The following is a 16,239-nucleotide window of genomic DNA, read 5'->3' as shown; positions in this document are numbered from 1 at the left end:
CTGCTGCAGGTGGCTCTGCATCTTCAGGAAATATGGACAAAGCTTCCATAAAAGAGCTTTACTAGCCAGGCAGCTGTTGCCCATGCCCCAGGGAAGACAAAGCAACCAGAGCCAGAGCTTTGTTCCTTCCACAAGCTGGGCAGAAGCAGGAAGGCATCTCAGAAGCGCGGAGTAGCTCAGGGCACCAAATTTGCAGAGCTCAGTAAGCATATTGCAAAGGTATTGCCTCCCAGCTCTGGTAGTGCCTTAGGAAGCAAGTAAAGCATGAAGCTAACCAGAACAAGAGAAAACAAGAGGGAAAATTCAGGCTTTTTTTCTGGGCTAGGCCTATAAGGCAATGCACAAGGTTTTGGTCCCTTTTATTCCAAACCACTGTAGCTTGAAGTGCTTTAGCTAGGGTGAAGTTGACTGTCATGCTGGTAGGTGAAGCTTTGGAATCCAGTGGAACTGGTAAGTAGGTACCCTGTACAGATGCAGCAGGCTGGATGGGGCCTCTGGGACACACAGAATATGGTCTCTGTCACAAGTACCAGGCCAGACCATACTTTCACAAATTCATCAATTTCCACCTCATTCTGGATGGATTTTTTTTCCCCTGGCTCACACCACTCCATGGGGGACAGCTGCTGACAGGGCCTTGTGGTTTGGGGCCCTGCCTATAGAAGATGATCCTGTCAGGTGAGTCACCTATATCAGGGATCAGCAAAGAGGAAGGAAAACCTTGCTTGTTATTACCCTGCTAGTGCAGGTCACAAATGCATGACCATAACAGTGACCCTTTGCTTGTGTTATTCACCTGGAAGCACAGAAAACGGGCTGGCAAGACCTCCAGGATCACCCAGCCCATCTCACAGAGCCAATAAGGGGTCATGTTTACCTCTATTATTCTTGGCATGTTGGCCAAGGCTCCAGCAAAGGATCCTTCTGGGAATTTCCTTCCAGCTGGACACCTCACCTGCAAAAGTGTGTTTTCCTGCTGTATTGTAGGATACCATAACAAAGGCCAGCTTGTCCACCTCCGTTCCCTACCCTAGAGCAGCCCGCATGGTGCTGCATGCCTGACAGCTAGTTACCTCTACCGCTCTCAAAGACTACCAACTTCAGAGCCTCCATCGTCCCCCAGACAAAATCTATTAGAGGGCTCTGATAGTCACAGAGTTAGATTTTCCCTGAGATCTCCGTGAACCTTTCTTTCTGCACCTGAGATGTGCTATGTATTTTATCTTCATCACCGACATGAAGAGCTGATTAGTCCCTACTTCTCTGCAGCACCCTTTTGCACACACATGAAGGCTATAGCTACATTTTCCCTCAGGCTTTCTCTATTTTAGTCTAAAAAAGCCTAATTTTTTTCAAAGCCCAATGCCTCATGCACAAGACTCTCTTAACCAGATACATCATCTTGGACTAGGCCTGAGCCATGTCCTACATTTTAATTCTTCCTATTAATCCTTTCCAAAGCCTCAAAGGGATTGCACTTTTTACTTACCATCATTCCTTTCTTCCCTTTCTTCTTAGGACTGGCTTTTCCTTGAAGGCCAAGGAAGTCTGAACACGAGCTGGTTAGATCATCTCCTTCTGCCATCCTTGGTAAATGTCAGCTTTTGCCTAAACCAGCAGCATTTGCCTGCTCTGAGGAGTTCTGGTATTTTAAAACCCATCAGTTTACACAGCAGCTGTGTGCTGTACCTCTTGCCTGGATTTTACAATCTGTTCAAATTTTGCTATGTGAAATTACCCCAAAACAATTAGTCTACATAAAAAAGTATGCTTTATTTCTTTCTTTTCTTTCAGGCCCTAGAGTTAGTTATGGGCTTTAGTAGGAGGCCAAGGTGCAAGCAGAGATTTCACTCGTCCTCTCAGTATGGCAGAGACAGTTACAGACCGAGGGAATGAATATAAAGCCCTTGAGCCTCGGGCACTATACATGTCATGGCACAGGATGAAAGGCTGTCTGGAACCAGTTTCATTTGTAAAAGTCAACTGCGAAGCCCAAGGACAAAGCCTCTCATACTCTACAGCAATAATGACACTGCTCTTCTAAGCACAGTCATGTTGTACACAAGCATGGACTTTCATCACCCTCTTTCACGCTCATCTGTTAAACTAGCTCTGTGCCTGCTCTCAAGGTGCTACTTGGCTTGACAAGGATGTACATATACACCAGCTAGTAAAACCCAGCTACTGCCACCATTGCCAGAGGGCGGTCCTCCCCTCAGCCACATCAACACCTTATATAGTCCAGTCCGAGTTTCACTTCAGTCCTCAGGTGTCACTAAAGTGGAATAATGCCCTTAGCACCAGGGTTTGGGTAGCACCTAGGCCTGAGGTTGTCCCTTTGAGGAGGGATGTTTCACCCTGATGGAGCACAGGGCAGGCTACCCGTGGGACAAGGGATTTGAACAGGAATCCAGCGGACAGAAGTCAGGGAGCAAACATTGCTGAACAAACATTGAAGTAAACCTGCCAAGGGTTTATACAGGTGGAGCTGGGGTTACTGACATGCAGTCTTTCCTGCCCACATTTACTGCTGACTGCAGCAATACCTTGTTGTTGTACAGAGTTGTATTTCTAGTTTTTCAGCCTGCTTTGCTCACATTACCTGCTATGAAACTAGCCAGTACTACAAAGCTAGCCAGTACCAGCTCAAACCCTAAGAGGTAAATAGCATGTGTCTGGTGAAGTTGTGTACCTCAGACAACAGGGGAGCGTAACAGATTGGAGGAGCCTTGGAAAGGCCATCAGGACGGTTCGGGGCCTAGCGCACATGATGTATAATAACAGGCTGAGGGGTCTGGGTGTGTTCAGCCAGGGAGAGCTGGGGTATCTAACTGCAGTCTTCCACTGCCTAAATGGGGGTTAAAGTGAGGGCAGGGCCAAATATTTCCCAGAGGTGCCCATAGAAAGAAGATGAGGCAGCAGTCAGAGTTTGCAACATGGAAAATTCCAGCTGGACATGCAGAAATTTTAGCCATGGGAGTGCTAGAACACAAGAACAGGTTGCCCAGAGGCTAACAAAATCTCTGCCTCTGAAGTTTTTCAAAACTTCTCTGCAGTGGACCCTATACAACCTGCTAACTTTGACGCTAGCCCTGCTTTGAGTATGTGGTTGGATCACATCACTTTCATCTGTCCCTTCCATTGTAAATTTTTCCATGATTTCTGTAACTAGGACTGAAGCTGAGGAGGTTTAAAGAAGAACGTATGGAGCAACACTACTCCATATACAAAAAACATTAGAGTGCAGAGCTTCTGCCTGGAGACCTTACAGCCCAGATCAGATCATAGTATCTGAACAGCCTATGTGTAGGAAATCACTGGCTAAGTTTGTCTCTTCCTAAGAAAATTAGTACCTTGGCATCTAACTTGCCATTTATGAACCTCTAGGCCTGTGAAAGTCTTTTAATTACCCCCCTCCATTCTCTGCCTCCTCATCAGCTTTGACAAGAGGTAGGTGAAGTGTCACACGTATTTTTTCAGGGACATTCACTCTTTTTTCACTCTCAAATGAGATTTTGTCTTCATATATTTGTAAGCTGAATGGAGAGAATAAAGAAAAAAAAAGCAACAAAAAAGAAAGTTTTATTTCAAATGCTGGTGTACATCAATATTGCACCTTACAGAAACACCTAGAAAAAGTACACATGCAAGGAGCTTTCTGATCCTCAGCCATACACAATCCAGAATATGAAACAGAAAACAGTGAACATGCACATATTTTTTTTTTCTGATGAACAGACTAAAGTGAAGTACAATCTTTATAAAGCAAAAACCCATTTTAATTAGCTGCTGTGACCTAAGCAGGCAATTTTGTGGCACACGCGGTTACTTAGCATCACACGTTAAATACTTACTTGTGTCTCAGCTTTTACCAGGCAAGCTTCCCTGCTCCCTTAATCTTCTAAATACATCTGCAGGTAGAAGCTAAACAGCTCTAGTAATAACAAACTCCCTACTGAGCCAGCTGGCTGCAATATGAGGATTAACTGAAGTCCTGTCCTTCTCACTTTCATCATGATTAATGGAGGCTCATATTTTGTCCAGAAGCCTCTGATAGAAGCACTTGGGCAAACAGACAGGAACCAAAATGGCAATATAAAAATAACCAAACAAGCAAACGACAGACCCCACTGAGCAGCCATTTTGTTTGGGGAAAGCCCCTCATTGCACCAATTCAAAATAACACCAGCAGTCCACATATACATGCTTAAAGCCAGGAATAAACCAAAAAGAAGCAGCACTGTAACTTTAAGCAATCAGCTCTCAAAACAAGTTTAGCAGATGTGGCTAAAAAAAAAAAAACAAGAATGAAGCTTCCATTACAGAAACTACACCTTGTTAGCTAACAGAAGGATCAAGAGCCACACCACTACAAATTTTGTCTCATGACCGTTCTTACCCATCGTAAGAACCTGGACAGTTTGGTATAGACACCATATTTGCCTTTCTTTGCACATCCTTCTCCCCAGCTAACGATTCCAGTAACAAAATAAGTATCCTTATAGCTGGTTACATGGGGGCCTCCACTGTCTCCTTGACAAGCATCTTTTTGCTCTGTTTCATAACCAGCACAGAACATGTTTTCGGTTATCACAAAGTTAGTGGATTGCTTGCAAGTGTTCCTATCAACATAGGGGACTTGAAGCACTTTCAGTTTTTTGGATAGTCGTCCACCTTCAAATTCACGCCCAAATCCACTAACCATCCCAGATCTTTGGTTCATCAGAACTTCATTAGCAAAGTCTGCTTCAGGAAGGCATGCTGCGACAACGTAGTCAGAAAATATTATAGGTTCCTTCAGCTTTATTAAGGCTATGTCATTATCGTAAGTCTCAGCAACGTATTTAGAGTGAACAAGTATTTTGTCCACGGTATGCATCGTTTCAGACAGTTCTTTCTTTTCTCTGTCCACTTCACCTGTACAAGATTATTAAAAGGGCCATTAATACAGAGACAGCATAAGAAATTAAGAACAACCTTGACGAAGGAGGACAGCAGTATACCTGTTCCTAACACTTTACCTAAGCCTTTATACCATACAAGTAAACTGCAAAAATGTATTGCAATATTCATTAGCAGCACCTGGGTCAGTTTCAGTTCTGAGCTTTTGTCTATGGAGATTTTTGTACCAGTTTACATAAAGGCATAAACCAATTCAGCTAAATCAATGCAACTTTGGGTGCAAGCTCTTACAGGAGCTTGAGCCTGGCTTGTACCAGGGAGGAGAAACTGGTCTGGGTCAAGGCTAAGAAAGTACAAATATAAAGTTGTGTTGATCTAGTATCATGCCTCAGAAGTGAAGCAGTCATAATTTGCGTTCATTTCTTCTTCCTCTAGTCAATGTGTCATAGCCTTCCTGAACGTTCCTGCAGAAACAAATCTGTATGCTGCAGCTGTGCCAGGAATGATAAGCTTTCTGAAGAAGCACTACTCTGATGAACACAATGCTACACAATGCCTCCAGAACCTTTGTTCTTAATCACTTCCAACTAGCTGGCAAAGAAGAAAGGGATGCATCTTTATCACCTTCCACATCAGCTGCCCCTGTTTTTACCAGGCAGGATTCCCACAATAACAAGAAATTACGAAAAGCAAAACAACAACAAAAAAGTAACAAACAAACAAAGTAATATGAATACATGTCACATGAGATTTAGAGCACAGAGGATTAGCCTGCAACATACGCTCAAACATCAGAGGAGTAAAATAAACACTTACCAACAACAACTTTGATTTCTTTAGACTGGTTCATGCAATGAGCTGCAGTAAGTATAAAATTTTCATTCAAAATAGTTCCACCACAAAACTCTTCCCCTTTCTCATCTAACAGAACAGCCTGCGAAGGAAAAAATTAAGTGCAGATTACAAAGACCAGTTTAATGTCAATGAGCTATAAACAGGTAATTGATTTCTCTGCACACTGCATATATGCTTATTACTGCAACATGTATTACTCTGCAGATCTCTTCTAATGCGTTCACACACACATACGCTACGGATCGACATGTACTGCTACAGAGTCTCAACTGTCTTTACATGAAGTAGATGTTCGGCTTCTGTGTTACCTCACTCACAGTGTTTAGTAATGTCTTTTAGGAACAAGACACTGACTGACTGAGCAGGGAGAATGCAGCCCCCAAATCACCCCATCCCTTGGATTTATCACCCCAAAGAATTCCTGTCCAAGTTCTGTTCCCATCTGACCCCCACACTTAGCGTCATAAAGACAGGAACTCATTTTGGCTGGTGCAAACCTAAGAGGAAAACTTAGATATTAAAGCATATTTGTAAAGCAATTGCATGCTTTATCTGACATGCTCTCAGGTGTACTACCTAAATGGACCGCTATCAGGAGGAACTGGAATATTCCGGCAAAAATGACACCGGTAGGCCAGCACGACTCAACAGCCCTCTCTGGGGACAGGTTAAGCAGCACCACCTAAAACTGCACAAAGCCTTTCATTTTGAAATTTAAGGCTGCAGTTTGCAGAACAGCACATCTAAGTGCCTAGGTTCACAGAATTCAGCTACCTCCAGCTACAAGTGGTGTGCTACATGGGTAACATTCAGAAGGCAACCAGGTTAAATGAACAATTGCATACTTTCCCCCAGAAACACATCCTGCTTAGATGCAGAGCACAAAAACCAGACCTACCTGCCATGGACATTCGCCAAGAAGACACTCATCACCACCTACTATCCTGACATTGAAATATGGAGTCTTGCTACTGGTTTGATTGCCAGGACGGAGGGTTGAGGTTTCTGTGGTAGTAGCAATGTCCTCCTCCAAAGTTGTTCCATTTGTGGGAGGGTCATCTTGATCACTAATTACATTGCTCTTATCAGCAAGTGAAATAACTGACCTTTTATTTCTTTTCACATGAACTTTTCCACAAGGATACTTTACTGTAGAGACAAGGATGTTAAAATTAGAGAAAGACAGAAACACCAGCACAAGAGGAAACTCCTTGACAACACCATTTCACAATAAATCAGTTAATGCACCTGTCCTGCTTTCAAAACACTAGCAAAACCTTGGCAGATGCAACAAAGAAGGAAGACCAGATGGTTTGAAAAATGAAAGGCATTTTGTAGTCCTAAAACTTGTCCATAGGTTCAGTCCCAGACAGTGCTTTTAAAGTATTTAAAATTTAAAACATCATCTTCAATTGTTTACATTGCTATATTCATGTACTTGCTCTTACTAAAACCATCTTAATTAGGAAACTGAGTGAAATGCTTTATTTCAGGGATAATATGGCTCATGACAGAAATCTATTATTAGTTATAAAGAATCAAAAAACAATACCATGAATACATGGTTGACTTATCCCTCCCCCCCAGGTTTGTTGAAACACAACAAAAATGTACAAATGTAAATAGCACTAATCATAATTATTTAATGTCATCAGTTACTATTTGATTAGGTGAACTGAAATTTAAAGTAGAAAAGTTTTGGTGAGCTGCTATTTTATATGGAGTGTAACTTTCTAAGTAAATGAGATACCACTGCAATTGCTCTTCTCCTGTCAACAGCGGAGTTTACTCAGGTAATTCTGTGAGAGCCACCTTGCAAAGGGTTCCAAATCAGCCAGATTTTGGTAACCCCATCTCATCACCTCACACATGGAAGGCTTTGGAAATACAAATCAGTTGGCCTCAGTGTTAAATCTATGTCGTGTAGGATACTGATGGTTTAAAAGACATTCTCTAACTGTGAAACCGGTCTCACCACCACTGCTATTAGTTTATTACGTGGCTTCATACCTGATGCAACACAGTGTTTGCCATCCTCTGCTAGAACATACCCTTTTGCACAGGAACACACAACATCCTTCTGTGCACTTTTTTTGATGCTGCAGAACTGCTCACAGTCACCATTGTTTATTTTGCAGTACTTTGGTATGACTATAAAAGAGAGAAGTTTGGAGAAAAACTGTAAATTAACACTGATTCCACAGAAGATCTCGAAGTTCACCAAATGAAACTGCACTCTTTAAACAGGATCTGTATCTCCACTTGTAAAACACCTGAAGCACATCTTAGTAACAACATGAGTGGCTAAGATTAGCTTATGCCTTACAAAGCAGTCACATCCACCGCATGAAATGTGGTTGCCAAGTCTAAGTGGGCCCAGTGGCCATGCCATAGTGAGCTTACAAAAGCAAAAGCAAAATGACAGTGGGAGAATGAATAAAACACTAACAGAGGAGTCCAGATATTGGTAAATCCTCACACGATTCCTCCCTCTTGCTTTAAGAAGCTCAGCTCCTCATCACTCCCCTCAGTCCTGCGTCTGAACTTCAGGTCCACACCCTCCTACTCTGGGTTCACCACTCTTAGTTCCTGACCACCGATACATGCTCCAAAGACATTATTAGGGTAGTAGTCATATGTCACAGAAGTAAGACTCAAGAAAGATTTATATGCAAAAAATGATTCTTTGCAAGGCTGAAAAAGCCTGCATTCTCTGCCCAAATCTGTTTTCTTTGGTTCTTCCCTGCTGTGAGCTGAGCAAGGAGGTTGTACTTCTGTACTTGTAGTAAAGGCTCTTTCATATCAGTTACAAGAATCCTACGCTTCTTAGTTTTACCGTCATGTTTTGGGGATTCAAGCTCACGTAAAGAGGCACTATCATAATTAGGAGGGCTTTCTTTGGAGTAAGTGTAACTTTGGAGCATTCACAGTTGGACAGGGCTCTGAGCAACCTGATCTGGTTGAAGATGTCCCTTCTCATTGCGGGGCGGTTGGGCTAGATCACCTTCAAATCTCTTCCAACACAAACTATTCTATGATTCTAACACTACCCAGCTGTAGAGCCACCAAGGCTTTGTGTTTCTGGCACTGTCCTCCAACTCACTGTTGACTGCCATTCTGTTCTGTGTGTTTTACCCAGAGGCAAATAATGCTCATTAAGAAGGAGTTAACTCTATATTTCAGATCCCTGGGGAATTCTCTGCCACAGTTCTCTAAAGCAGAAACCTACCAAATTCACAGTTCTTGCCTTGATAACCATCCAAGCATGAGCAAGTATAGGAACCAATTCCATCTTTACAATGTCCACCATAGTGACAAGGATTTGAGCTGCACTGGTTCCCATCTACAAAAACAAACCAAAGAAACAAAATATTGTAAGAGCATAGCATTTTCAGTGAACTCTGAAGGGGTGTTAGTTTAATAAGCAATCTTTCATCTTCCCTCTTAAAATGTATGTCCTGTTGAGTTGCCACATTCCAGATGGAAAAAGGAGTATAAATGCAATCATTCCATACCAGCAATGATTCATCTACATAGCCTCAGTTTTCCAATCTGTTTTTAGTGGCTACCGTATGACAGCGTATATGCAAGCCTTTTTTTGTTGGAAGATAAAGTAACACTTCATGGTCAGAATATACACATCATTTACAGTGAAGGCTGTAAAAGCATACAGAACATTTCCACACTTGCAACTGCTGTCTGAAGATATTAACCTTTTGGCTTCTTGCATTTCTCTACAATTTCTGCGTAATGGCAACTCAACTTTTATTTCCTTAAAGGTCATCTCATCCCTTGTGCATGTCTTTTGCATGCAGTGCTGTTCATTTAAAGACACAGACACCAGCATCTTAATCAGAAGACTAAAATACAAACAAAAAAAAATGCTTTAAAAGCCCTGCAAAATCTGCATGTGCAAGCCAAATTCCTGTTTTGTGCTGCTTACAGTACCGAAATTGTCCTGTTGTATCCATTGTGGTATGAGTTTGAGCTTCAGAAAATTACCTCTTACCTCACATTCCCCACACCTACGCTGGGATCTCCCACGCTTAAAGGTAGTTCTGCAGCCTTTCTTCCTTTCTGCGACCTGGGCACAACTGGCTGACCTGACTCCAGGGCCCCAGCCACATGTATCTCTCAGACTCTGTTACACGTAGGACAGTGAGGCTGCACTGCATTTGGAGATGTGTTCCATGTAGCATCCCTTTCTCCCACCCCCATAAAGGTATCTCAGTCCTGCACTGCTGCTCGCTGACACAGTCTCTTCTACCTAGTTGCCTGCTGTAACAAATGTATTCCCCCATCACGTGGCCTTGCTGGGCTCTTCTGCACTGTTTGATAAGAAAAGCAGGATATCCAGAGAAGTGGCACTTGCTTAATAAAAATTTGTTGCTTTAGATACATGCTTTTCAAATTTCTGTGTCTTACCACCTGTTCTGGCCGTTTGGAGCAGCTGGAAGAACAGCAATGCCCACAGAGGAGATGAAATGCAAGAAGCTGCTCATGCTACAGATCCAGCTTGACACCGGTATGGCAGCTCTGGCCTGCGACCTCATGTGCTGCAGCTTTATCTGTCACAGGCAACATCTGCTGGGCTTTGTGTACTGCCCCCATGCCTCAACATCCCTTCTGTACCTGCACTGGCCAAAACCAACAGCACACCAAACACTGCGTCTGTGTGGTCCACCACAGAGGCACTGAAGACTGATGTCCAGCCTCAACAGAAGGAAGGCAAGACAACAATTTACCAAAAGAAAGACAGACTCCAGGCCTGCAGCGCATCCCCTGGTTTCTGCCTCCTCTGCAGTGCCAGAGCACTCCATTCTGCAGTGGTCTTAGCTAAGCAGCATCCTACTGTTAGAAACCGTTCTTGTTTAGATTTTCCCTACGCTATAGCTGCTGCTGTGGTAATGAGTTTTTTATCAATATTGCACAAAAGCATTGCAGAATCCCCTACTAAAAACGGAAGCAAGAATTAATTGTTCTAGTAACTTGGCTGAGTGTAGCTGTGGTTTTCAGTTCTTCTGAGCACCAGTAGAGCATTCGTGGACTGTGGTTTAAAATGTATGAAATTGGCATTTCCTCTAAGAGCACTGGCACTGATGTTCCACTACTTGTATTCTCTTGAGAAAATGGTTTGAAATTTTCCACTCTTGTTCACTGCAACACTGACGCAGGCTTTGCTTGAAATTTCAGCCTGTAGGTTGCAGAGTTCATCCCCCACTTAGAGGATTGTGAAAGTCTGCATCTTCTTCATGGCAACTGTCTTCAATTTTCTGCAGACTCCAAAAGACAAAGCTGAGCTGTCTGGTCAACATTTTTGAGGTACTTCTCCTAACACGCAAGCTGGGCACATACTTTCAGGAGAACATGTAACCAAACACCAATACATTAAAAATCTGTCCCTGCATAGGGATTATGAATGCTGGAACCCTAATAAATACAACTCAGACCTTTATTAAACAACAGAAAAGACTGATGGATAGTATCTGCTAATCTATTGGCATGTCCTCCTTGAATGCCAAACAGTTCTGTAGAAAACACATCCCACAAAATGCTCTATAATACAGGAATCAACAACACTCTGGCATGGAAGGTGACACGAAACTTGCAAGCGACTGGGCGATACAGTTTAATAACCTTGTGTCGGCTATGGCATTTAAGTGCCACCCTCATCTACGACTCTTTGCACCTGGAATTCCCCGATCCTGGGCTGCCCCTCTGGAGGACAACTGACCAGCAGAGTCACAGACCCAGTTTCTGCTTCTCAATGCCCTTTGCGTGCAAAGGGCCACTATTCTTTTTTCGAGAGGACAAAGATCATCCCAGAAATTGAAGGCAGCTGAACCCTGCCTTTGACTGAAGTGACTGGGTTCAAGCAACAGCAAGGCAGTAAATCAGATTCCTTCTTCAACGGAAACACAATGTGAGGGTGTCCCACCACAGAAAGAGAGGAAGCAAGGGAGCAGGAAGTGGTTACTTAAGAGGTGCATCCTTTTTAACCTTGCAGTAAGAAAGCTTAATTCTCTGAACAAATGCAGAGTGTTTCTTACCTACATAGACGTTCCAGAATTCCTCCTTCAGGTAGGTACAGGAAAAGATGAATAAAAGGAGACAAAAAGAGTTAGGTGAGAATTACTGAATTCTTCACAAGAATATTAGAGCTTTCATACAGAGGACACTTGCAGCTATCAATTATTAAAACAGATATTTAAGTTACACAGTTCCCTGCAGCCTGCTATTACCATTTAATAAATTAAAACCATATCATCCATCTATAGTGCCCAGCTCTACAGAAACAAGTCTCATGAATTTTTTCAAAAGTATCTAAAATGCCTTAGATTTCCTAATGTGACTCACTCAGCATAAAGCACTTTATTTCTTGCATAACTAATCTTTCTATCAGTTTTGACTAAATTTACTTTGCCAAATTGTCAGTCTTCAGACACCCCCCCCACCCCCATCAATCAGGACCTCAGAAATGCCGATTTTAAAATATGTTGTCCTATTTGTGTTCTTCTTTCCCTCTGCACTGAGGACTCCAGGTATGCTGTCTGTCCAAGACAGTCCTTTTCAATGACATCTGGTCACCAGCCAGAACAGGTTGTGCTGGTTCTGCTATAGATCAGCCAACCTTCATGCTCTGAAGTACCCTGGCGATGCACCCATAACTCCCCACCCAGGCCATCTCAGGGCCCCTCCATGAACATTCTGTCCTTCAAGTAATGCTAAAGTGAAATGAATCTGGCCTTAACTCCAGTTTCAGGGGTGTTCTTAACAGCCACGTAGCTACAGCCGATATTCCCAATCCCCTCCCTCTTCCCCGCCAAGTCACTTTGAGTTTTCAAATATCACCTTTTCTACTAAACCCAGTCCTCATTGTTGCCCCATCTCTTTAACTCTCCCTTGAGCTTGGGAACAGATCACACTTCTGTCTAATGTTAAGCAGCCATCAGGGTAGGGAAGGTGATACAAGAGGCACACGTACAAACTTCATTCCATGTGGGCAATTCAACATTAAAGAATATAAGAACTGTCCACAGTACACATTCTGTCAGTTCAGATACTGAAAAAGAGAGCCACAAAATGATAAGCACTGCAAAGTTCCTTGAAAGAAGTTTGGCAAAATTCTCCCATGAAGTTCCATGTCAACATTTGCCTTCTCAACCTTCCCGTGGACTCTCCACCTAAGAACTCCTGAACTAGTCCTGACTCTCAGCTATGCCACCCAGACAGGGTGAACATATTTCTAACAGGTAGTATCAAATAATTTAAAGGTCAAATACGTCATGATGGCAATTAAACAGATCAGAACAGGTAAAAGAATGGAGGCTTTAACAGGGGCTGGCCTTGCAAGAGCTAAATTAAGACTGTTACTGTACAGTTACGCCTTAGCAATTCCAACCACAGTCAAAACCGCTATTTATTCTTTGTGTTAAATGATCAAGGGCAACTTGTCAGTTCTGATGCCCAGCTCAAAAGACCTTAATATGATTTTGTAAACATGAAATATATAGATCTATGTTTCATGTTAGCTCATGCTTACAGTTTTCTCCAGGTCTTCAAAGGCTTCTCTTGCTTCTTCTTTTGAGCAGCGCTCCTCATTGCATTCTCTTTCAATATTCCCTTTCTTAAGTTCCTCCAAAAAGGAGTTAGCACGTTTTGTTCTTTCCAAGAACTTTTCGGCATTTTCTTTCTTCATGAATACTAGACAATAATGATACAGGTGGCAGGTAACATTTGGTGGTGGTGAAGAGTCAGCAGAAATAAGTGAAGTGGAAACAAAACCAAAACATATCCTCTCAGCACTCTACCCGTAAGCAATATTACCTGTGAGGTCAGTCCTCACACAGACTGATACATCTCAGGATCTCTCAGAGGAGTCTCTCTCTGTCAATCACTGACTCCAGGACAAAGTGTAGGCGCCCAAAATTCTCTCCTACTGTTTTTAGTCTTGAAAATAAGAACGTGCATGTTGCTGCTGAGGGCTTATATTTCTGTTGCTCCTGCTGAAAATGCCAGTCTTAATCAGAATTACTTTCTCTGAAGGCCAGGGTGACAGCATTCCTTGATTTGGTTTTAAAGCTGACAACCAGCCAACACCACCAGCTGCTCCAGGTGCTTGCAGTGCAGCAACTAAATGCCACACAAACTCAAGATGCAGTAACGTGTCTACTGGCAGGTGGGAAAATGCTGTTTCACAGTCCCCCATGTATGAGTCCTACTGCCCTTCAGCACTCCAAATCCCACTGTGCAGCCCTGGGGTCTACCCTCCCTCTTAACATCTCTTCCCAATTGGCTGTAGAAATGTTCTGCCTTACTGATATGTGTGCAGGTAGAGCTAAGGCAGCTGCGCTCTAAGATATAACGAAGAGCAGAAGTAAACGAGCATCAGCTTTAGCAGGAAAGTACAGCCTGAGGTCAGTTTGCTGGGTTGTTTTATTTTTTAAAAGCTTGGTGTCACAGAAGCGTGAGACCTGCTGCCTTCAAGTTCAAGATGCAGGTAGCTGTTGATTTAAACTGAAGGATCAGAGGCATTAAACTCAGCTCAGCCACTTGGCTGTGTGAACAGCAGTGTTACTCTCCAGCGACTTGTGTACACTTTACCAGATAGGAAAAGCAGAAACAACACCAGTATATTGCCAATTACCCTGTAAAAAGCATATGCTCTAGGAAAGTTTGCAGAATCTGGAAACTGGCATTTAATTATCTTCTGAACACTTGGGATTTAAAGCGAAAAAATACTTTCCCATCACATACTGGAGTGTGGAAGACAGTGCTTGCAGTTGGGACTTCAAGGCCAATGGCTCACACTCAGTGGGCAACTCGCACGTACCTTCTGGAGCATTCTTCACGCACTCAGCAATACCTAAACTAGCTGATAGTAACCATATACCTTAATATCACCTGAGCAAACACAGTGGGGACTTGCACTGCTTTCACTGAAATTGGTGTATCGCAACAGGGAGCTATTTATACTATATAATATAAATTATATTATATAAAATATATTATAAATATACTATATTAATATAAATACTATTTATATTAATCGACCCCAATTAGCCCACGAGTACTTTGGAGCCCTGCTTATTCTGAAAGGCTCCTCGCAAGGAAGGCTTACAGAAAGTGCTTGTCATGTCTAGCTCAGCAACTGTTAGTTCATTCACCCACTATCTTATTTGCCCTTAAATCCCCCTCTGCAGTGACAGGAAAGTGACAGGACGCAGCCAGTGGGGTTATCGCCTTTATATTCCTTTGCCTCCACATCACCCATGTAACAGGATGTTTTTGTAAACTTGAACTAGCCAATTAGTCTTCTGAGGCTGGTCGTTCTCTTTCCCAAGCTTTCCATCACGCTTCCTTCTTTGAAGGCATCAAGGAGCAACACGCATTGGTCAACTGAAGCAGGATGTTCCAGAAACGTGCGGAGAACCTCGTTTTAAAGCCTAAGCAGGCTGACTCACTCAAGGAAGAGTTAACAACAACTTTTCAAAAGCCACTTGCTGATGCTGCTCTGGACCTTCGTGTTGACCCTGGTGGCACAAACAGAGGGCAGCGGGACGCACCCCAGCCCCTCCACGGCCAAGTGCAGCCAACCGAGCTCCGGCCAGGCTTCCCCTCATGGGACGCTGGCACTGAGGGCTGCTGTCCCCTCGGGGTGCGAAAACGGGAAGGGCCACCAATCCCATTTTATAGGGGGGAAACGGGAAGGCACAGCAAAATGGGAAAGGCCACAGGAGACGGTGGCGGGACAGGGCACCCCTGGGGCTCAGGCACCCCGAGGTGCCCCCTGGCAGCTCCCTGTCCCCGAGGCGGAGCTCGCCCGTCTTTCGGCGGGGTGCAGGGGCTGGAGCGGCACAGGTGCAGGCGAGCCCTTTGCCGGCTGGGAAACCGAGCCCCCCTCCCCGGGGAAGATGAGCCCTAGGGGCTGCCGTCCCCACGGCCCAGCCGCCTCCCTCGGCGGGGACGGCAAGCCTGTACCCCCTCTCACGCAACGGGGCCGGGAGCCACCGCCTCCCGCGTTTCCCCGGCAGCCCCTCCAAAGGCTGTGAGGAGGGACCCCTCCCACCCCCCCCGCCGAAAAAAATAATAATAAAAAAGGTGCCGCCTTACCGCCTCCTTCAGCCCGCAGCTCGCCCGCCAGCGCCGCGCAGAGCAGGAGCAGCAGCAGGCGGCCGGCCATGGTGGCGCGGGGACCCGCGCTGCTGCCGGCCCGGCGGGACCGGCCCGGGCGGGGCGGGACGGACGGGACGGACGGGACGGGATGGGACGGGACGGGAGCCGAAGCCTTCGCCCCTCCGGTCGCGGAGAGACTGAAGCGGCGTTGCTTCACCCTGCCCCGAAATAGCGGAAGCGCCGGGGAAAGGGGAAAGCTGCTGCGGGATCTCCCAGCCGGGGGGGGGCGGCCTGATGATGAGGCTCTTCTTCTTACTTTTTTTTTTTTTCTTTTCTTTATAACCCAAAGAAGCCAGCTCTTTTTAA

At 44.3% G+C, this 16,239-nt stretch overlaps 1 protein-coding gene across 1 annotated transcript; it reads right to left on the bottom strand.

Annotated features, from left to right (window-relative positions):
- Window positions 1–3,566: 3,566 nt before the first annotated feature.
- Window positions 3,567–16,114, bottom strand: F10 (coagulation factor X). Its single transcript, XM_075091279.1, has 8 exons — window positions 15,871–16,114; window positions 13,301–13,461; window positions 11,808–11,832; window positions 8,987–9,100; window positions 7,768–7,908; window positions 6,656–6,906; window positions 5,719–5,836; window positions 3,567–4,917 (listed from the first exon to the last, which is right to left on the bottom strand). The coding sequence occupies exons 1-8, from the start codon at window positions 15,938–15,940 to the stop codon at window positions 4,370–4,372; spliced, it is 1,428 nt and encodes a 475-aa protein (XP_074947380.1). The 5' UTR covers window positions 15,941–16,114; the 3' UTR covers window positions 3,567–4,369.
- Between the last annotated feature and the right edge of the window lie 125 nt (window positions 16,115–16,239).

Source organism: Phalacrocorax aristotelis, chromosome 1, assembly GCF_949628215.1.
Source record: "Phalacrocorax aristotelis chromosome 1, bGulAri2.1, whole genome shotgun sequence".
Lineage (NCBI taxonomy): Eukaryota > Metazoa > Chordata > Aves > Suliformes > Phalacrocoracidae > Phalacrocorax > Phalacrocorax aristotelis.
Note: the sequence above shows the minus strand (reverse complement) of the source record. Positions and strands in the feature narration are given on the sequence as shown.